This window comes from Dreissena polymorpha, chromosome 5 (genome assembly GCF_020536995.1).
Source record: "Dreissena polymorpha isolate Duluth1 chromosome 5, UMN_Dpol_1.0, whole genome shotgun sequence".
Lineage (NCBI taxonomy): Eukaryota > Metazoa > Mollusca > Bivalvia > Myida > Dreissenidae > Dreissena > Dreissena polymorpha.
In genome coordinates, this window is record NC_068359.1 from 45,449,297 (window position 1) to 45,469,702 (window position 20,406).

General features: G+C 39.6%; 1 protein-coding gene across 4 annotated transcripts in view; it reads left to right on the top strand.

Moving 5' to 3' along the window:
• The window catches only part of LOC127880508 (CXXC-type zinc finger protein 1-like), a 45,325-nt gene that overhangs the window by 17,417 nt on the left and 7,502 nt on the right, over window positions 1-20,406 (top strand). For 2 of the 4 annotated variants that reach the window (XM_052427814.1, XM_052427817.1), the window contains 8 exons: window positions 197-294; window positions 2,182-2,212; window positions 3,609-3,698; window positions 6,043-6,233; window positions 7,640-7,850; window positions 17,882-17,989; window positions 18,660-18,803; window positions 20,144-20,296. In XM_052427814.1, coding sequence (XP_052283774.1) covers window positions 197-294; window positions 2,182-2,212; window positions 3,609-3,698; window positions 6,043-6,233; window positions 7,640-7,850; window positions 17,882-17,989; window positions 18,660-18,803; window positions 20,144-20,296 — 1,026 coding nt within the window. The remainder of the gene's footprint in view (window positions 1-196; window positions 295-2,181; window positions 2,213-3,608; window positions 3,699-6,042; window positions 6,234-7,639; window positions 7,851-17,881; window positions 17,990-18,659; window positions 18,804-20,143; window positions 20,297-20,406) is intronic. The other 2 variants (XM_052427815.1, XM_052427816.1) reach the window with 2 other exon arrangements.

Sequence of the window (20,406 nt, forward strand, 5' to 3'; positions counted from 1 at the left end):
TTGGATCCAGATGAGAAACCACAGAACGTGGCGTCTCATCAGGATCCAAACTGTTTGCTATTCTTTGAAAAAATCAAAGAAAATGCTAATTTTAGAAATTCAGCAGACCACATTTTAGCAGACGACAAATTACCCAGCATGCAAAGGGTTAAAGCATTTGTGAACCTTATAATATGTGCTTATGTACCCTTTTTAGGGTCTATCTACCACCAAGGATTTGAATGATTCCTTCTCATCTCAGCAAAGTGAGCGAGAGCTGTTTCTGACCCCAGAAAGGCCCATCTTACACAGCGTGTAAGTTATCAAAAACATTTCTCTCGCATTTGTTGTCATAATGTTTTAACAGTTATTCTGTCAGTTTTTATTTTTCAACATCATATAAAGTTTGTGCTCATTTTTATAGTTTTCTTTATATTGTCTCTGGACCAGTATTCACAATATTCCTAGGGGAATAATTAATAAATTCAGAAGTGTTCTTAAGTGATTTTGTTTCTCCTGTAAGTGTCTTTGTTTTCATAATAATACATATATAAATTTTGTTTTAAAAGTTAAGTATTTTTCAGAGCTTAAATTCTCAACATTTAACCTAGTTAATCCAAATGCTTGTAAACTTAAATCATGAATAAAATCCATTTCGCAAGCATTATGATCATCCAATATTTTAAAGTTATCTGAGTGATGCATATGTATTTTGTTTTCAATAAACACAAAAAGTAAAGGCTTAATATTCAATTTACATAAATTACTTTATCCAAAAGTAAAAAGGCCATAACCTTATTGGCAATTACAACAACTGTACTTGATTGTAATTAAAATCAGGACATTTTATCTATAATATCAAACTCAACCACAAGTTCACAGGTGTTTTTTTTGAGTGTTGTGTTTGACTCAACAACAAACTTCGGTAACAATATGCGTTTTTTTTTTTCAAATCGGGGGCCGGTATTCAATTGAAAAATTGTATATTTTTCCCAAATGGGATCTAAAAATTCCAAATTGAAGGTTTCTCAAAAGAAAAAAATTCCCAATCAAAAGGAACCTGGCCCCATTCCCAAAATCATGGGAAAAAACTGTGCCATATCTCAGTGAGCAGCTGGGTGCTACTATAATCTCATTGTTTGAGCTGGGATAAGAACTAAAAATAGAAATTAGGCCCTGATTAAAAACACTGAAGAAGCCTTGTATGCTTAGAATGCTTGTTTAGTTGTCAAGTGAAACATTTTTCTTCACACACTGCTTAATTCTAGCTATTGGTTACAGTTGATTACATTTAAGAACTGAATTTATTTGGAATGTGAATATCTCGTGCAAAGACATAACATTGGCAGGGCTTTTTTTCAGCTTTTTGGGAAGATAGCCCATGGCTTTGAAATTGGGAATTTCATCGGCATTTTCAAGAAATTGGGGAAATAAATTGTGATTTAAATTAACACGCATGAGTTCAGCATCTTTAATCACAAACACCACCATGATCAACAGTTTTCCACATTAAAAGCTCACACAAAGTCTTCAGTCACATCAGGCACCATTTTATAAGGGAGCGCTTCATCTTCTTCTGAAGTACTACTGCTTTCAAGATGTGGAATATCAGTCAGCACTTTGTTTTCGGAAATCAAAGAAAAGAGAAAAGAGTCACTTGTTATAAAATTTTAATCATTAACATTAGAAGGAGTTTCAATGGGTAGTCTTGTACTTCTTAAAGATGTTTGTTTATTTATTGGCGCTTTCTTAACAAAATTAACAGTTTTCGTTTTGCTGCCAGGGTTTTGCTTACGAATCTTTTTCATGTAATATTTCGAATTGCACAACATATTTGTTTTCCATGCAGCCGAATCACAAAACGCTTGATTTTCATCGCAATTATAATAATCGCCTGAACAACACGTAGAGTATCGTGCACACGAATAATGCCAACGTTATCCATATCGAAGTATAGTCTAAAACCCGTACGAGACCAGATCGGACTACGCTTTGCGTTAAGCGAAACAGCTAATGTCATTAGCATTTTTTTTCCCCAATTGGTAATTTTTTAGCAAATTTTGGGATTGGGAATATAGCCGAATTTCGGCTATAAAATCTGGCCAAAAAAGTCCTGAAATTGGATACCAAGAATTGTCGATTGGAATGAACATTAATATATAATAAACGATATTGATTCACAGTGTCTTGTTTATGTTTCAGCTTGAATGAAAACTTGGAGGAGAGTGACAAGGTAATGTCCAAAAACCAGTCTTGAAAAATAATAACCAAATTATGTTGAATTGGAAAGTTATTTGGAAACATTAGTTTTGTGTACATGAATGTACTTGAAATTAATTATAAATTAAGTAATAATTGGAATATACATGTACATAGATTGCTTAATACTTAAAAGTTCAATGACCTTAATTTTTATGCCGCCAGGGTTGCATATAGCATTTGAGCTGTCCGTCAGTCTGTCCTTCCGAAAACTTTGACATTGCCCATAACTTTTGCAATATTGAAGATAGCAACTTGATATTTGGCATGCATGTATATCTAATGGAGCTGTACATTTTGAGTGGTGAAAAGGCAAGGTCATCCTTCAAGGTCAAAAGTTAAAAAAATAAATTAAAAAAAATATCTAAGCGTTTGTTTGATTATTGTTTGTAAAGGAATTTTGGCTTTGGCAAATTTTTGCACAATTATAGTCCTTTGTTTGTGTTCACATCCAAAAGCTTTTGTTTACAACTCCTCTTTAATTACTGGGTGGATCTGCTCGAATTTTCACAGTTTAATGACCTTAATGTGTAGATGATCTTATAGAAAGAAATTTAGGCTGCAGCCAGTTTTTTCCGAATTATGGCCCTTTGTCTTGTTTTCACTATAGAATGTATAGTCCCAAAATTTACTGTTTTTAGGTGCTCTATTACCAATGGATGGATCTTTTTCAAACTTTTACATTTGAATGACCTAAATAAATGTGTATTTGATTGTAAAGAAATGTATTTTGGTTTGACTTTATTTTGCAGAGTTATGGCATTTGGTCCTTTTTCCCCACTCTATGAGTCGTGTTCTGAGAAAACTGGGCATAATGCGTGTCATGATGTGCGTAATGTGTCGCCCAAGATTAGCCTGTGCAATCTGCACAGGCTAATCAGGGACAACACTCTTCTTTTATGACATTTTTCGTTTGAATGAAGTCTCATTTTAGCAAAAATCCAATTTGGGGGAAAGTTTCGTCCTTGATAAGCCTGTGCGGACTGCACAGGCTAATCTGGGATGACATTTTATGCACATGCATTATGCCCAGTTTTCTATAGGCTATGTAGTGGATATGTCTGTATCCAAACATGGGTCATGGGGCTATGTGTGTCTGTTACACATTTTCACTTGATGTAATATGTTTAAATAATGATAAATCATTGAGTAATGAACAATACGCAAATCTTACACATTAAAGTATCTTTTTATATATATGGAGATTTAAAATAAACACATTGTCACAATTATGTGATGTTCGTCAGCCTTTTTTGCACACAAAATTTATGAAAGCAATGGTTCCAACAATAGATAATGTCACACATTTTTTCGCCAATCTATTGTATGTGCAGCATTGGTATGATTGTTTTTGCAACATTTTGTTTTAGAAACGTAAGAAGAGATTGTCAGGCATGGAGGAAACTCCAAGGAAGAAATACAAGGACAAAGAGAAGAAATCTCCCACAAAGAAAAAGCAGGTAAGCTCATTGTGGTTTGGGGCACAAGGGATCTTCATCATGAGTTTTATCTTCAGGCTTATTAATTATCAAACAGCAACTGATATTGCAAAGATCTTACCAAAGCAGATCTTTACAATGATCGTATTCTGAACATGTACAGCATAAACATATAATTACACTCTTTATTTATTGTATGTAGATGTTGACATAATTTGTTCTGAGCATAACTATGAAAGAAGTTACATGAAACATAAATAAATATGCAAGGTTCAATTCAAATGTGAATAAATACTGACTTTAAGTACAATTTATATAGATACATCCTTCAAACATGTATTGCCTGTGTGTAACTTACCATGATGATCTGAATCAAATCAAGAGCGAGGACTATTATACTGTTAACACCATAATAACAGTGTTAACAGTTATTGCTCTTTACATTATTTCATGTGACATTTCCTCTCAGAAAAGTATTTCCATTGACATTTCTTGTTTTCCTCTTAGAAGAGATTTTCCTGTGTCATTTCTTTGCTTTCATCTCAGAAGAGTATTTTTGAGTCATTTCCTGAGATACTTCCTGGTTTTTCTCTCAGAAAACCACAACCAGTCCAAACAGAGTGATTGTCCTTCACATTATTTACTGTGACATTGCCTTGTTTTCCTATCAGAAAAGTTACCAGCCCAAGGGACACCACCACAGCCATTCCAAACAGAGTCATTTCCCTTCACATTATTTACTGTGACATATCCTTGTTCTCCTATCAGAAGAGTCACCAGCACTAGGGAGACCACCATCACTGACAGAGTTATTTCCCTATACATTATTTACTGAGACATTTGTTTGTTTTCCTCTCAGAAGAGTCATCAGCGCAAGGGAGACCACCATCACCAACAGAGTTATTTCCCTTCACATTATAAACAGGTCACAATATACCAAATAGTTTCCTAATATAATTCAATGTAAAAGCGACAACTTTAAGCCAAAATAAAGGCAACATTTTGCGCATAGAGACCCTCATAACCATACCTTTTCTGAAAAAGCATTCTTAGCTGAATTGGTTTAAACAATAAATAAGGTATGTCATGTTCAAACCAAAAAATAACTTTTCGCTAATCAAAATGGACTGTTTTTAACCAGGTTTTCCGAAGGAAAAAACTGGTTATTAGATTGGCGAATGCGGGCGGGCTGGCTGGCTAACTGACTGGCGGGCTGGCTGGCGGGCTGGCGGAACAAGCTTGTCCGGGCCATAACTATGTCGTTCATTGTCAGATTTTAAAATCATTTGGCACATTTGTTCACCATCATTGGACGGTGTGTCGCGCGAAATAATTACGTCGATATCTCCAAGGTCAAGGTCACACTTTGAGTTCAAAGGTCAAAAATGGCCATAAATGAGCTTGTCCGAGCCATAACTATGTCGTTCATCGTCAGATTTTAAAATCATTTGGCACATTTGTTCACCATCATTGGACGGTGTGTCGCGCGAAATAATTACGTCGATATCTCCAAGGTCAAGGTCACACTTTGAGTTCAAAGGTCAAAAATGGCCATAAATGAGCTTGTCCTGGCCATAACTATGTCATTCATTGTGAGATTTTAAAATCATTTGGCACATTTGTTCACCATCATGGGACGGTGTGTGCCACGAAAGAATAACGACAATATCTCCAATGTCAAGGTCGCCACGACTAAAAATAGATTTAAAAAAAAAAAAAACTTACAAAGGGGGTTAATTTTTTTTGGTCATTTCAAAAGTTCAGTTTGAGTTTTCTCCCTTTATCAGATTTTTTTTTCACAATGAAAACCTGGTTTTGTGACAATTTTGTCCCTTGTCTCACCTTTTTATTACCGGCTACTCTCCAGAAAACAGGTGTTTGCCAAACTGTGTTGTTTCCTCCTGTAGTCTCAAATCTTAAACACCACATTGATTTATTAGTGCATACCAATGCCTTACCTAATAAGAAGAAAAGTTATTCTGCGAAAGAACACAACAACAAATTTTAATCCATAACAACATATCTTTCATCAATGCACTTTTACTTTTTTAGAGAGTACAGCCCTACATGAAAAATGTATTTAGTGTATTGTAACCAACAGAGACCTTTCCTTGTTCTCCTCTCAGAAGAGTCACTAGCTTAAAGGAGACCACCACAGCAGGTCCAAACAGAGTTATTGCCCTTCACATTATTTATGGTGACCTTTCATTTTTCTTCTCTCAGAAGAGTCACCAGCTCAAGGGAGACCACCACCACCATCTCCAATGGTCCAAACAGAGTTACTACCCTTAACAATATTTGCAGAACACACTTGAGTTATTGCCCTTGACATTATTTCCTGTGACATTCCTTGTTTTCCTCTTAGAAGAGTCACCAGCATAAGGGCGACCACCACGGTCACCATCACCACCACCGGTCCAAACAGGAAGTGGAGGAGATAGAGGAGGCAGGGGAGGATGACACGGCCAAGCAGTGCCTGGGGCCAGGTTGTGTGAACCACGCCAGACAGGCGTCCAAGTACTGCTCTGACGAGTGCGGCATGAAACTCGCAAAAAGGTTCATACTCTACTTGTTTGGGATCGTTTACCAAAAGCAATATGCATTCATTTTGGGATTGTTATATTTTCATTTACCAGTGAAACTTTTTTTTAAGTTCCTTAGCAAATGTAAACAAAATAAATGTCTTTTGTGAACTTGCGCAACAATAGAGTGTGGCATGAAACTCCCCAAAAGGTCAATACACTTATGTTTTGGGTGATGATTTTTCGAATAAAATATTCTTTTATTTGGGGGATTGTTTTCATTTATGTGGGAATTCACCAACGAAACTTTACAATAAGCATCCTTTGTGAATGTTGACTGAATAAATCACAATTGTGCGCAAGTGCAACAATAGTCGCCTGTAATTAGGTACACAAAATACAGCCATTTTCACTTGTATAGTAGAAATTGTTGGTCCTTTTTTGGTTGCAAAAGAAATCAAATGATGCTTTATAATTATAGCTCAGCTGTTTTCAGAGAAAACCCGAGGTATTGTCATAGCCAGCTTATTGTCCGCCAGCAGCCGTCCGGCGGCGGCGTTCTAAAACCTTTACATTGGCTCTAAAATCAAAGTGCTTCCACCTACAACCTTGAAACTTCATATGTGGATGCACCTTGATGATTTTTACACGCAACACCCATTTTGGGGTCACAAGGTCAAGGTCACTGTGACCTCTAAAAAAAAAAATTCTGACAAGATTTCATTTATTGAATATTCAAAAATGCACCCACAGCCGAGCGTTGGCATTCGTTATGTGGTTCTCTTGTTTTGAGTAACGTCATGCAAAAATTGGTCTTGAGCCATATACGCCCCGTGTAGCTCCACACCAGCCTGTGCATCTGCGCAGGCTGAGGTCAGTACTGGCCATGCTCAAAGGTCTCTAGATTTATATAGAATTGTATTGTAAATAACTTAAACAATGATCTTCTCTTAAACCGCTTGGGTCAGGGGTTTGATAATTGGTGTTTAACACAGTATTGTGGTTCCTTACCTAGTGTGTTCAAATCATGCCTCTGGAGTCAAAATGCCCCCCCCCCACCCACATGGTTTTCTTGTTTTCCTTATTGTTTGAGGGATGTCAATTGTCTAGATTACTCCGGAAATCTGGATTTTGGCCGCCCAGGGTTGATATTGAGATTAGTTGTTTTAGGGGCGCAGGTAGGGGCAAATTAGTTTGACTGCGCGATAATTTGCAAGCGATTATTAAAGCTTCCTCGGCATTGCGGAATATTTTTTCTTGGTATCGATTTTGCCTGGTATTTTATTTATTGATTTCTGATTGGTTAGCGGATGGTGCCAGGCCTAATTTTCCGGATTTCAAATTTGGGACAATTGACACACCTGATGTATATAATAAATCTCTCAAACAACAGATACCATAGGTTTGTTCTTTGGCATGTCTTATGTGGTCTTCTTTCAGTCGTATCTATGAACTGTTGCCGCCCAAGATCCAGCAGTGGCAGAGCAGCCCCTGTGTGGCGGAGGAGCGTAACCGGCGTACGCTGGACAAAATACGGCGCGAACAGATGGAAGCCAGGCAGCGACTCATGGAGCTGGACATGAAGCATCAGGACCTGGACGCACTCATTGAGAAGGCCAAACATGTGAAGATTGAGTCAGAAAACGAACAGGTTAGTTAGTTTAAATCTATTTATTTAAGCTAGATTGCGTCAAAAGCCGAAGGCTTATTGAAACTCGTTGAGTTTGTTTCTTGGTTAGAACAAGTAATTGGAGGTGATGGAAAGAATGCCTCCATCGTTGGGATTGAACCTTTGACCTCTTGGTTGCTAGGCGGTTTCTAGGCAGACACCATGTCCACTACGCCACAGCAACCTTTAAACGAACTGGTTGGGGTTGTGTAATCAGTTCAAATCTAAAGTATTCAAGATGTTGTTGTTATTACACATTTTAAATTAAAGTCTGAAGTAATCAAGAGAAAGTTTATATTTTGAATTCCAAGTTGGTTGGATCTGGTTTTTAGTTTTGTACACAAACTTAGATTATTTTATTATTCAAATTAAGAATGCTGGCATTTAAATTGTGTTTACTTTACCTTAATATACTAGGGATTTATGGTCATTATCACAGATGTGGTACATAAATCTGTGGAAAAAAAAGAATTTTTTGTAAAAAAAAAGTATTACATGATTTTATTTGTTTGCCACTAGCCTGAAGTGACATCCAATTTGTTGACAAAATTACAATTTTCAGTTCCTACAGGCTAAGCAGGGACGACGCTTTCAGCTTTTGATTTTTTTCATTTAAGGAAACCACTTGTTATCAAAAATCCAGTTAAGGCAGAAATTGTCATCCCTGATTAGCCTGTGTGGACTGCATATGCTAATCTAAGAAGACACTTGACACACATGCATTAAGCCCCCTTTTCACAGAACAATGCTCATATACACTACTCAAAATTTGCTTTTCATGCCCCCTGTAGGGTGGCATATAGCAGTTGAACTGTCCGTCATTTGAAAACTTTAACATTGGCCATAACTTTTGCAATATTGAAGATAGCAACTTGATATTTAGCTGCATGTGTATCTCATGAAGCTGCACATTTTGAGTGGTGAAAGGTCAAAGTCAAGGTCATCCTTCAAGGTCAAAAGTAAACTAGAAATGGCGCGGCAGAGGCCGACGCGTATCCCCACGCCGAATGTTTGACCTAGGTGTGCCCCAGGGTTGGTAATGGGGCCATGCATAGCTGAGATTGACCGTATTGTCATAAGAGAAGTTCATCATCAATTAGAAGTGAATTGGTGTAGAAATGAAGAAGTTATAGTAAAAGGCAATTTTGGGTGGGTGTGACATATGTGGGCAGGGCGCCCCAGGGTTGGTAATTGTGCCATGCATAGTTGAGATTGACCGTATTGTCATAAGAGAGGTTCAGTATCAATTTGAAGTGAATCGGTGTAGAAATGAAGAAATTATAGTAAAAGGCAATTTTGGGTGGGTGTGGTCTATGTGGGCGGGGCGCCCCAGGGTTGGTAATGGGGCCATGCATAGTTGAGATTGACTGTATTGTCATAAGAGAAGTTCAATATCAATTTGAAGTGAATCGGTGTAGAAATGAAGAAATTATAGTAAAGGCAATTTTGGGTGGGTGTGGTCTATGTGGGCGGGGCCCCAGGGTTGGTTATGGGGCCATGCATAGTTGAGATTGACCCTAATGTCATAAGAGAAGTTCAGTATCAATTTGAAGTGAATCCGTGTAGAAATGAAAAAATTATAGTAAATGGAATTTTTTGGTGGGTGTGGCCTATGTGGGCGGGCGCCCCAGGGTTGGGATTGGGGCCATGCATAGTTGAGATTGACCCTAATGTCATCACAAAAGTTCAGTATCAATTTGAAGTGAATCCGTGTAGAAATGAAAAAATTATAGTAAATGGAAATTTTTGGTGGGTGTGGCCTATGTGGGCGAGGCGCCCCAGGGTTGGGAATGGGGCCATGCATGGTTGAGATTGACCGTATTGTCATAGGTGAGGTCCAGTATCAATTTGAAGTGAATCGGTGTAGAAATAAAGAAGTAAATGTAAAATAACCTAAAAAAATGAGTGATAATTTCTGACGCGGCCCCACCCCAACCCCTATAACTTTTGACCCAGGGGTCAGATCAAAATTCCAAATAGTGCAGGGTCGCACATATGCTCATAGCTACCATGTGTGTAAATTTCAAGGTTCTAGTGCTTTTAGTGTAGGATGAGATAGTGGCCAGGACGGACGGACAGACGGACGGACGGCGGAGATCACCACAATATCCCCACCTTTTTTTCAAAAAGCGTGGGGATAAAAAATACAATCCAAGGGAACTGATAGCTTAAAAGGGAGATAATTTCTAAACCTGCCAAATGATTATTGAACTTTTATTTCAAAGCGGTGCAATAGGGGGCATTGTGTTTCTGACAAACACATCTCTTGTTATTTTCACATTATCTTCAATTTTGGATTATGTTCATTTTAAATTGTTATTTTGCAGGTTTTGATGTTAGAATTTGTGTTTTTATTATGCCCCTAAAGGAGGGCATATAGTGATTGGACCGCCCGTCTGTCTGTCTTTCCGTCACACTTAGCGTTTAGGTTTCTCAAAATGCTCATAACGTCTATGTCCATTGAGATATAACCTTCATATTTGGCATGCATGTTTATATGGACAAGGCCTTACCATACGCACACAAATTTTTACCCCTGTGACCTCGACCTTGAATTTAGGGTCCGTGTTTAGGTTTCGAAATCTGCGTTTAGGTTTCGAAAAATGTTCATAACTTCTATCAAAGCATTTATAGAGGGCATATATCATCCTATGGTGACAGCTCTTGTTGATTTTATTTTAATATCATAAATACATACCTGCTACCCCTAGCTATACCTTTTCAAGGTGGGTTAGCTACTCCAGAAATCTTCAAGTGCCGGAATTCGGCCACCTCTCTTACTGAAAACAGATCAGGTTAAACATAGTATAACGTAACCTAACTGGAAATCAAGAACTGTAACTCATCTTCCTTTTCTGGAGAAAACGGAGACAGACCACCATTTTTCGGCTCCTGCAGAATTTGGTGTTTTCTTTCATTTTTGCGTGGTGTTTTGGATTTCCGGTTTGATTAATTACATAATTTGTCATTTCTGCTATATTCAGAAATCTTTTCTCTTTAAATTTCGTTGTAAATAGTGTTATTTTCAGATGTTGCTGGGTTTTTCTACGGGTTTGTGCACCTTTGCACGAGCTTTTTGTGGGTTAGTCAAAAAGTATTGACTATATTTTGTACAGTTTATATACCGTATTTAACGGTTTTATTTATCATAATTGTCACTAAATATTGTTTCTTGCTTAAATTCTTTTCAAGTTTCTAATGAACAAATTAGAATGAGTTTTCAACTACGTGGTGTTTGTGGTCGTTTAAAAGCGTCGTGGGATAACCGCAACACTTGTTTATCATGCACTTTGTGTACAGTTGACCATAAATGTTCTATTTGTAGTTCATGGGACGACGACATTTGGCAGGAAGCAATATGTCGCAGAACGTTTTTGGGCAGGAAACGACCAGATGTACCATCAACAGATGGTTTTTGCCCGGTGACTTTACAGACGTCAGATGATCAATTGCAGCATCAGTCACCGGGTATCAGGCAAGATGGCGATCATACTTTACCATCGGAAAGTCGATCAACATCAGACTTTATGGCAACAACCGTCAGCCGCTCTTTGCCTGATGGCATTGGTCAAGGACCACCGGTCAACGGAGACTGGTCCGGTCACCGGTCCGACCTACCGGTCACCGGTCATCTGTTACTGATGACCGGTCCGACCCACCGGGCAGCGGTCACCGGTTCTCTGTTACTGATGACCGGTCCGACCCACCGGTCATCTGTTACTGATGACCGGTCCGACCCACCGTTCATCTGTTACTGATGACCGGTCCGGTCACCGGTCAATACTACTGACCGCTCACCGGACACCGGTCAATACTACTGACCGCTCACAGGACACCGGTCAACATGCACTGATCATTAACCAGTCAACAATTGCCAGCCACCGGTCAACGATCAGAAACAGACATTCTTCTTCATCAGATTATTCCACTTCTTCGTCGTCGAATGCACATTCGTCGTCGACTAGTTCCGATTTTAGAGGTAGAAGTCGGACACGCTGTTATTCATCAAGCAGTCCTCATTCCCGTCATGGTTATGATCATTATCGATTATCTTGATCATCACGGAATCTATACTCCAGGAGATGTTATTACCGTCATAGCCGTTCTAGCTCTCGTCATCGTAGCCATTCTAGATCTCGGCATCACAGGAATAAAGGTCGTAGACAAGCTTCACGGAAGCATTATCGTTACGACTTTCAATTCAGGTCACATTACTATCCTATTTCTGATTGTAATGTCTCCATACCCTATGCAGCAGTTTCCAGTGTGATGTCAACCTATGTTGCAGTGACTGATCCGATTTCACAGCCCTTCAATTCGGGTGTTCATCTCACCACAACGGCTGTTTTGTCTGCACTGAGGGTATCTACTACTATTCCTAGTCGGAAACCCCCGGCTGCTACTTGTCTATGTGTGACACGTGGGTTCAAAATTCCTTTGGAAATTATGTACCTGTCACTTCTGATAATTCACCGTCTATTTCCGGTTTTAATTATCAGTGTGTTGACTTTGCGGATAGGCATTCTTCGTTACCGGAGAATCATCATTTGGTGCAGGATAATCCTCCTATCATTCCTACCACAGTTTCTATGGATTCTTTGCACACCTCTGGCGTTGTTGACAGTGTGCATGATTCGGATGCAGATAGTGATACTGATCAGTATTTAGCACCCATTCATCAGATATACGATCTCATGTTCCGGACTCTTGGCGAAGAGTATTGTTCACGACCTGTGGAGATGTCTGCTAATTCGACCATCTCGGTCACTGAGCAGTTGGTTCGTACATTTGATCCTAACAGTGTTACTAAGGCGAGTTCCTGCCTTGATACACGTCTTTTGATTGGTGCTTCAGTTTTATCTGTGTTTGAGTCATTGGAATCAATCAATACAAGGATTCCTAAACGAGGAGAAATATGGAGAGTACCTAAAGATTTCTCCGAACCAAAAACTCAGGAACGTACTCGAAGCTATAAGCCTCCAGTACCCGATCCGAATTCTGGTTAAGATTTTTCTAAATTACCGATTCAGGATCCTGACATTAATAAACTGTTGCTTACCATACCTAGTTCTTCAAAATCGGTTTCGGTTCCTTATTCCATCTTAAAACAATGGGAAGGAAGAGAGAGAAGAGCGTTAGGTCTATCAAACCAAATAGACTTAATGCTAGCAACTATCTTGCGCCTTGTTTGTGATTGGTCAGATTCGGTTCCAGATGAACTTTGAGACTTATTGATACGTTTATCCCGAACAACATTGAACCTTTCACATAATGCTGCTTCTTCAATGTCGGAGATGTTAAGGATTCGTAGAGATCTTATCCTTTCCTATTTACCTAAAGATTTTCTATTAGAGCCAGGTATGAATTTGCTCAGGGCAGCACCTCTCTCATCAGGATTTTTTTTGGGTGGAAAGATACAAGAAGCACTCACAGCTGATAAAGATGATCAACTTCATGCTTCTCTTGCAAGAAATAACTCTGGACAACGCCAAGGGGCCTTTAAGCGACCGGCTTCTAGACCATCGGCAGGTCCAGTAGTTAAGAAGGATAAGAGGACTAATCTTTCCTCTAAAAAACCTTCCTGGAATCCTAGGTCAGGGTCTAATAGATCTACCCCAAGTAAACGAACATCTTTTTCTCAGAGGTTTTCTGTTAGGAACCCTGCTAAAAAGAACAAACCTCAGCTAGATAAGAGGAATTCCAAACCTCCTGTCGGCAGGGGTGGGCCTCCTTCTTATCAGCCCTTGGAAACTACCCTTTCTACCACCATCTCCGCAGATGCCGGAAATACCAGTGGGAGCCAGACTTCGGCATTTTTCACATCGATGGCTTCAAATAACTTCGGACGCTTAGGTTCATTCTCTTGTTGCAAAAGGCCTGACTTTTCAATTCGAGAACAGACCTCTTTCACGCGGCCCCATAGAACTGGTATCTCCGCATCCTCATATTCCAGAGTCCATTCGTGTTCTTCTGGAAAAACAGGCGGTAGAAAGGGTACAAGATCCATATTCTCCAGGATTTTACAGTCGTTTTTTTCTTGTTCAAAAGAAAAATGGTTCCTGGAGACCAGTAATAGACTTAAAAGCCTTCAACATGTATCTACTCAAACCAACTTTCAAGATGGAGACTCCGTCCTTCATACGGGACTCCATCAAACCCCTGCACTGGGGGGTGTCCTTGGACTTGGAAGATGCATACTTCCATGTTCCTATACATCCCAACTACCGGAAGTTCTTGTGATTCGCCTTTCAAGGTTAGGTCTACCAGTTCTGAGCGATGCCATTTGGGTTGGCAACGGCTCCACTAGTCTTTACCAAGCTAATGGCTGCGGTCCGAGCACACCTCCGGGTGCAGGGAATCCTTCTTTTCTAATATTTCGACGACTGGCTGTTACACCAGCTCGATCGTCAATTGCTTCTGCATCACCTAGAATTCTCTTGGAAGGAACTCCTATCCTTAGGACTCTTCTAAATGCGGAAAAGTCAGATTTCATTCCTTCTCAAGATTTCACTTGGGAATGAATTTTTTGACTCCCGTCAATCGGGTCAGAGTTTCACGTCAACGTATATCAGACCTTCTACTGAAAGTCAAATGGGTTTTGTTCCAATCTCATATAACAGCTCAAGAATTCCTCTCTCTCAACGGTATCCTGAGCTCAGTAGCAGACTTTGTGCAGTTGGAACGTCTGTTCCTTTGTCCTCTTCAGCATTACCTCTCAGCGTGTTGGAAATGGTCTCCGGACAATCTGTTTACAAAGATTCCAATTTGTCCAGAATTAGTACCTCATCTTCAGTGGTGGCTAGACGAGGACAATCTCTTGGCATGAGTACCCCTTCTTCCTCCACAACCTTCTTTATTCCTAATTACGGATGCGAGCAAGGAAGAGTGGGGTGCTCATCTGGAACCACTCAGTCTGATAATTTCAGGGTCGTGGTCTCATCAGGAGTGACAGCTACATATCAACAATCTAGAAATGCGAGCAGTTTTTCTAGCAGTATCTCATTTCCAGTCACGTCTTCGAGACTCGTGTGTGATGGTGTCAACAGACAACACGTCAGTTGTGACTTACATCAAGGCACAGGGGGGAACACATTCTCACTCCCTGTATCTGAAAACCAAGGAATTACTTGTTCTTTGCAAGACGCTCAATATTTCTCTTCTGGCCAAATATATTCCAGGTCGCCTCAACGCCCTGGCGGATGGGTTGTCTCGCAAACACCACTTACTACCATCAGAGTGGACACTTAATCAAGAAGTGACCAATCAGATCTTTCTCATTTTAGGTTATCCTCTGGTCGACCGATTTGCGACCAGACACAACCATAAGCTTCCACTGTATGCGAGTCCAGTGTACGGTCCATTAGCGTGGGCAGTAGATGCGCTTTCGTTCGATTGGGACCAACTGGACGCCTACGCCTAATTCCCACCCATTCTGATTCCCCAAATATTGGCGAAAATCAGGATGAGTGGGTGTCGCATACTCCTGATTGCTCCTTGGTGGCCCAGGAGAGCTTTGTTCAACGATCTTCTCAGTCTCCTGTACGATTATCCCAGGAAACTCCCTTACAGGTCAGATCTGCTGTCTCAAAGAGGCAGACTACATGCAGATCCAGCAATGTTCCATTTACACGTTTGGCCATTATCAGGCAATCTCTGCAGAAGAAACGATTTTCTGTCAGGGCTTCAACCCTCATTGCTTCGGCAAGAAGGAAGTCCACCAGAGCAGTCTATGATGCTCGCTGGAAACTCTTCTCTAATTGGTGTATTCGAGGGAAGATTGATCCCCTCAATCCCTCTGCTAGACGTGAAGCAGATTTTCTCATCTATCTTTTTGATGATAAGAAACATTCTCTTAGCTCCATCAAAGGATACAGATCTATGATTTCGCATACTTTGGCCTTTCCTTAGTCATCACAAGTATGTGCTGATCCAGCAATTTCGGAACTTATTCAAGCTATGGAACTCAAACGTCCTGTTTCTCGTACACTTGCACCTAAATGGGATTTGGCTTGTGTTCTTGATTCTCTTACTAAGGCTCCATACGAACCTCTAGATCAAGCTTCTTTACAGTTCCTAACTTGGAAGACAGTTTTCCTTCTTACTATGGCTTCAGCCAAAAGGAGAAGTGAAATTCATGCTCTTTCTATCGAGGATGGTCATCTTTGTTTTGATTCCTCAGATGGATCTGTAACTTTGTTAGCCAGGATTCCTTGCTAAAAATCAACTCCCCTCTATGGCTTCTTAACCATTAAAAGTTCCAAGTCTTTCTAATACTTGTGGACATGAAGATGATGAGCGTTAAAATTCTATCTTAAAAGAGTGAAGTCTATTTGAGGTTCTCGTAAGAGACTTTTCATTTCGTTAAAAGGGGGGATGTGTCTGCGGCTTCTATTTCTCGATGGGTAGCCTCGACCATAATAAAGGCTTACTCTTCTCTGTCATCTAGGGATTTATCCCTGTTTAAGATTAGACCGCATGAATTAAGAGCTCTTTCGGCTTTGTGGGCGTATATTAATAATGTTTCACTTTCTGAGGTGCTTCAAGCTGCTTTCTGGAGGAATCCGACCACCTTTTCCTCATTCTATCTTCGTTCTCTTGAGTGTCAACAGGACAATTTATATATGTTGGGTCCTCTTGTGGTTGCTCAAACAGTAGTTTCTTCCATGGCGTAATGTACTGGTGCTATCCAGAAACTTAGTACAATACTGTACTAACGAAGATTGTATGAGGACACATGTCGACTATCTCTGGCTGAAAAACCTGATTATCGGTTTTTGCTGTGATGAGAAAATCGTTTTATATTTATGCCCCCTTTGAAGAAGAGGGGGTATATTGCTTTGCTCATGTCGGTCGGTCGGTCTGTCGGTCCGTCCACCAGGTGGTTGTCAGATAATAACTCAAGAACGCTTGGGCCTAGGATCATGAAACTTTGATCATGACTCGCAGATGACCCCTATTGATTTTGAGGTCACTAGGTCAAAGGTCAAGGTCACGGTGACCCGAAATAGTAAAATGGTTTCCGGATGATAACTCAAGAACGCATACGCCTAGGATCATGAAACTTCATGGGTAGATTGATCATGACTCGCAGATGACCCCTATTGATTTTGAGGTCACTAGGTCAAAGGTCAAGGTCACGGTGACCCGAAATAGTAAAATGGTTTCCGGATGATAACTCAAAAAACGCATACGCCTAGGATCATGAAACTTCATGGGTAGATTGATCATGACTCGCAGATGACCCCTATTGATTTTGAGGTCACTAGGTCAAAGGTCAAGGTCACGGTGACCCGAAATAGTAAAATTGTTTTCGGATGATAATTCAAGAATGCATACGCCTAGGATCATGAAACTTCATAGGTAGATTGATCATGACTCGCAGATGACCCCTATTGATTTTGAGGTCACAAGGTCAAAGGTCAAGGTCACGGTGACCCGAAATAATAAAATGATTTTCGGATGATAACTCAAGAGCGCTTTTGCCTAGGATCATGACACTTCATAGGTACATTGATTGTGACTCGCAAATGACCCATAGTGATTTTCAGGTCACTAGGTCAAAGGTCAAGGTCACAGTGACAAAAAACGTAATCACACAATGGCTGCCACTACAACGGACAGCCCATATGGGGGGCATGCATGTTTTACAAACAGCCCTTGTTTCATAATTAAGTTGAAAAGGAAGATGAGTTACGGTACTTGATTTCCGGTTAGGTTACTTTATACTATATTTAACCTGATCTGTTTTCAGTAGGAGAGATGGCTGAATTCCGGCACTTGAAGATTTCTGGAGTAGCTTACCCACCTTGAAAAGGTATAGCTAGGGATAGCAGGTAAGTATTTAATAATTAAAATGAATTTTATTTTAGAAAATTTGTTTTTATGTATTGATTTATGATTGATGCGTGACTCTGGCTGAATCTAGCTAGGGGTGAACTTCAAATTACACATACTATAACAAGTGATCCTTATGTTCAGAGCTACATATTTTGTGTTAACTGTACATACTGCAGGTGTCCGAGAGCGAAGACGAGACGGAGTTCAGCATGTTCTGTGTGACCTGCGGTCTGGAAATCAGCCAGAAAACTGCTCTCAAACATCTTGAGAAATGCTTCGCAAAGGTACGTGATCCTTAAGATGTTAATTCTGCTTTTGACAAAAAATGTTATGAATAATAATACATTATTTTGAGGTTGTTAAATTTATGGTTTGGCATGAGCACAATTGTAATTTATTCCATGCTGTGTTCTAAAATGTTATCTGTGAGACTCGTAAAATACATGTACCTGATAATAAAATTTGTTTTGTCAAAATATAAGTTCCAGTAACTGTAAAAATTCTATTATTTGTGAGACATTTATTTTTATGCGCCCAAAGGGCAGCATATAGTTTTTTAACTGTCCGTCAGTCAGTCCATCCGTCCGTCGGAAAACTTTAACATTGGTCATAACTTTTGCAATATTGAAGATAGCAACTTGATATTTGGCATGCACATGTATCTTATGGAGCTGCACATTTTGAGTGGTGAAATGTCAAGGTCATCCTTCAAGGTCAAATATTTGGGGGACATTCACAAACACATTTTGTTGTTTATTTTATGGGTTGTACAGATCCAAGAATTTAACACAAACACATCAAAAAAGGACCAACACAAATTTCTATTTTGTTTCCAAAATCAGAAGTCCACAAATTTAGTTGTCCACAAAAAAAGTATTTTTGTTTTTGAAGAAAAAAAAAATTAAAATGTATGCCGACAAATATAAATGATTTTTTGGTACATCATTTCTTCAGTTTGAGGCACAGACATCATTTGGGTCCATCTACAAGACACGTATTGAAGGCAGCTCCATGTTCTGTGATTTCTACAATAGCCAGTCAAGGACGTACTGCAAACGACTAAAAGTTCTGTGTCCTGAACACACCAAGGAACCGAGGGTAGGTTATGCAAAATAACAATATGAGACTCACTCTCTAAAAACGGGGTTTAATGCATGTTTGTAAAGTGTTGTCCCAGATTAGCCTGTGCAGTCTGCACAGGCAAATCAGAGACAACACTTTCAGCTTTTGTGGAATCAATTCAATTCAATTTTTCAATTAAAGAAGGTATCTACTAAATGAAAATCCTGTCTATGCGGAGAATGTCTGTCCTGATTAGACTGCAAACGCTAATCTGGGATGACACTTTGCATATGTGCATTAAGCCCTGTTTTCACAGAGCGTGGCCCGTATGTTACTCAAATAATGTCACACTATTTTTCAGCCAAATGAAATCTAGCAGATTAAAATGCTCACATTGGTATTTTACGAAAATGTCAACTACAAAATAATGAACTCAACTTTAATTTATGAAAGTAATATGATTAAAGAAAAATCACTGACATGTTTCTAATTTTGTAATTTGAAGACCAAAAGAATTGAAATTTTGCTGAATCCCATGGACTGTGATTGTGTTTGTCCCTAGCAAAATAAGATATTTTACTGATAATAATATCATGTGTTGCTAGAAAGTCATAGCTTTATAAGATATATTTATGGCGTAACGGAGACCACTGCATAAACCATAAATTGTATGACATTGGATTGAGTCATTAAATTGAACTATCGAAAAATATCTAAAGAAGGCAAATATGACTTATCTGGGATAGCACTTTACGCACATGCATTAAGCCCAGTTTTCCCAGAATGAGGCTCGTATAATAAGATATGTGTATGGTGTAAAGTGGAACACTGCATCAACCATACATTTTATGGCATTGGGGTTCAGTCCTTTAAGTGAAACATGAAAAAAAGCCAATACAACTTGATCATGGTACTATTGTAAAGGTAACAGTGGCTTACTGAAATTCGTGTCCGCCCTGGGGTCCAGGAGTTAATAGGTTCTTGAGATCTCCTCCAAAGACGCAAAGAACTGGTTCTACCCAGGAAATCGACTTGGAGTATTCAAAAAGCCTTAGGCTTTTGATGCAATTAAGCTAAAATAAATGAGCCATGTTCTATTAAAAAGGAGTTTAATGCATGTGCGTAAAGTGTCGTCCCAGTTTAGCCTGTGCAGTCAGCACAGGCTAATCAGGGACGACACTTTCCACTTTTATGGTATTTTTCATTTACAGACAGTCTCTTCTTAGTCAAAATCCAGTTTAGGCAGAAAGTGTAGTCACTGATTAGCCTGTGTGGACTGCACAGGCTAATCTGGGAAGGCACTTTACCCACATGCATTAAACCCTCTTTTCACAAAGCACGGCTCAAATTAGTTTAAACTAAACTACTGCTGTCAGGTGGGTGCGGAGGAGGTGTGTGGGTGCCCGCTGGTGACCAACGTGTTTGAGGAGACTGGGGAGCTGTGTAAGACGGCCAAGAGGAAGTGCAACAGGCACCACTGCTGGGAGAAGTTCCGTAGGGCACAGATAGACATGGAGAGGGTCAGACAGGTAGAACAGGGCCTCCTTTTGCACTTTGTACCGCCCAATATCTGCCGCTTCCCCAATGAAAAAAGTATACTTTTTTCCCTATTTCAGCTAAAAATTCCCCCTCCTTTTTT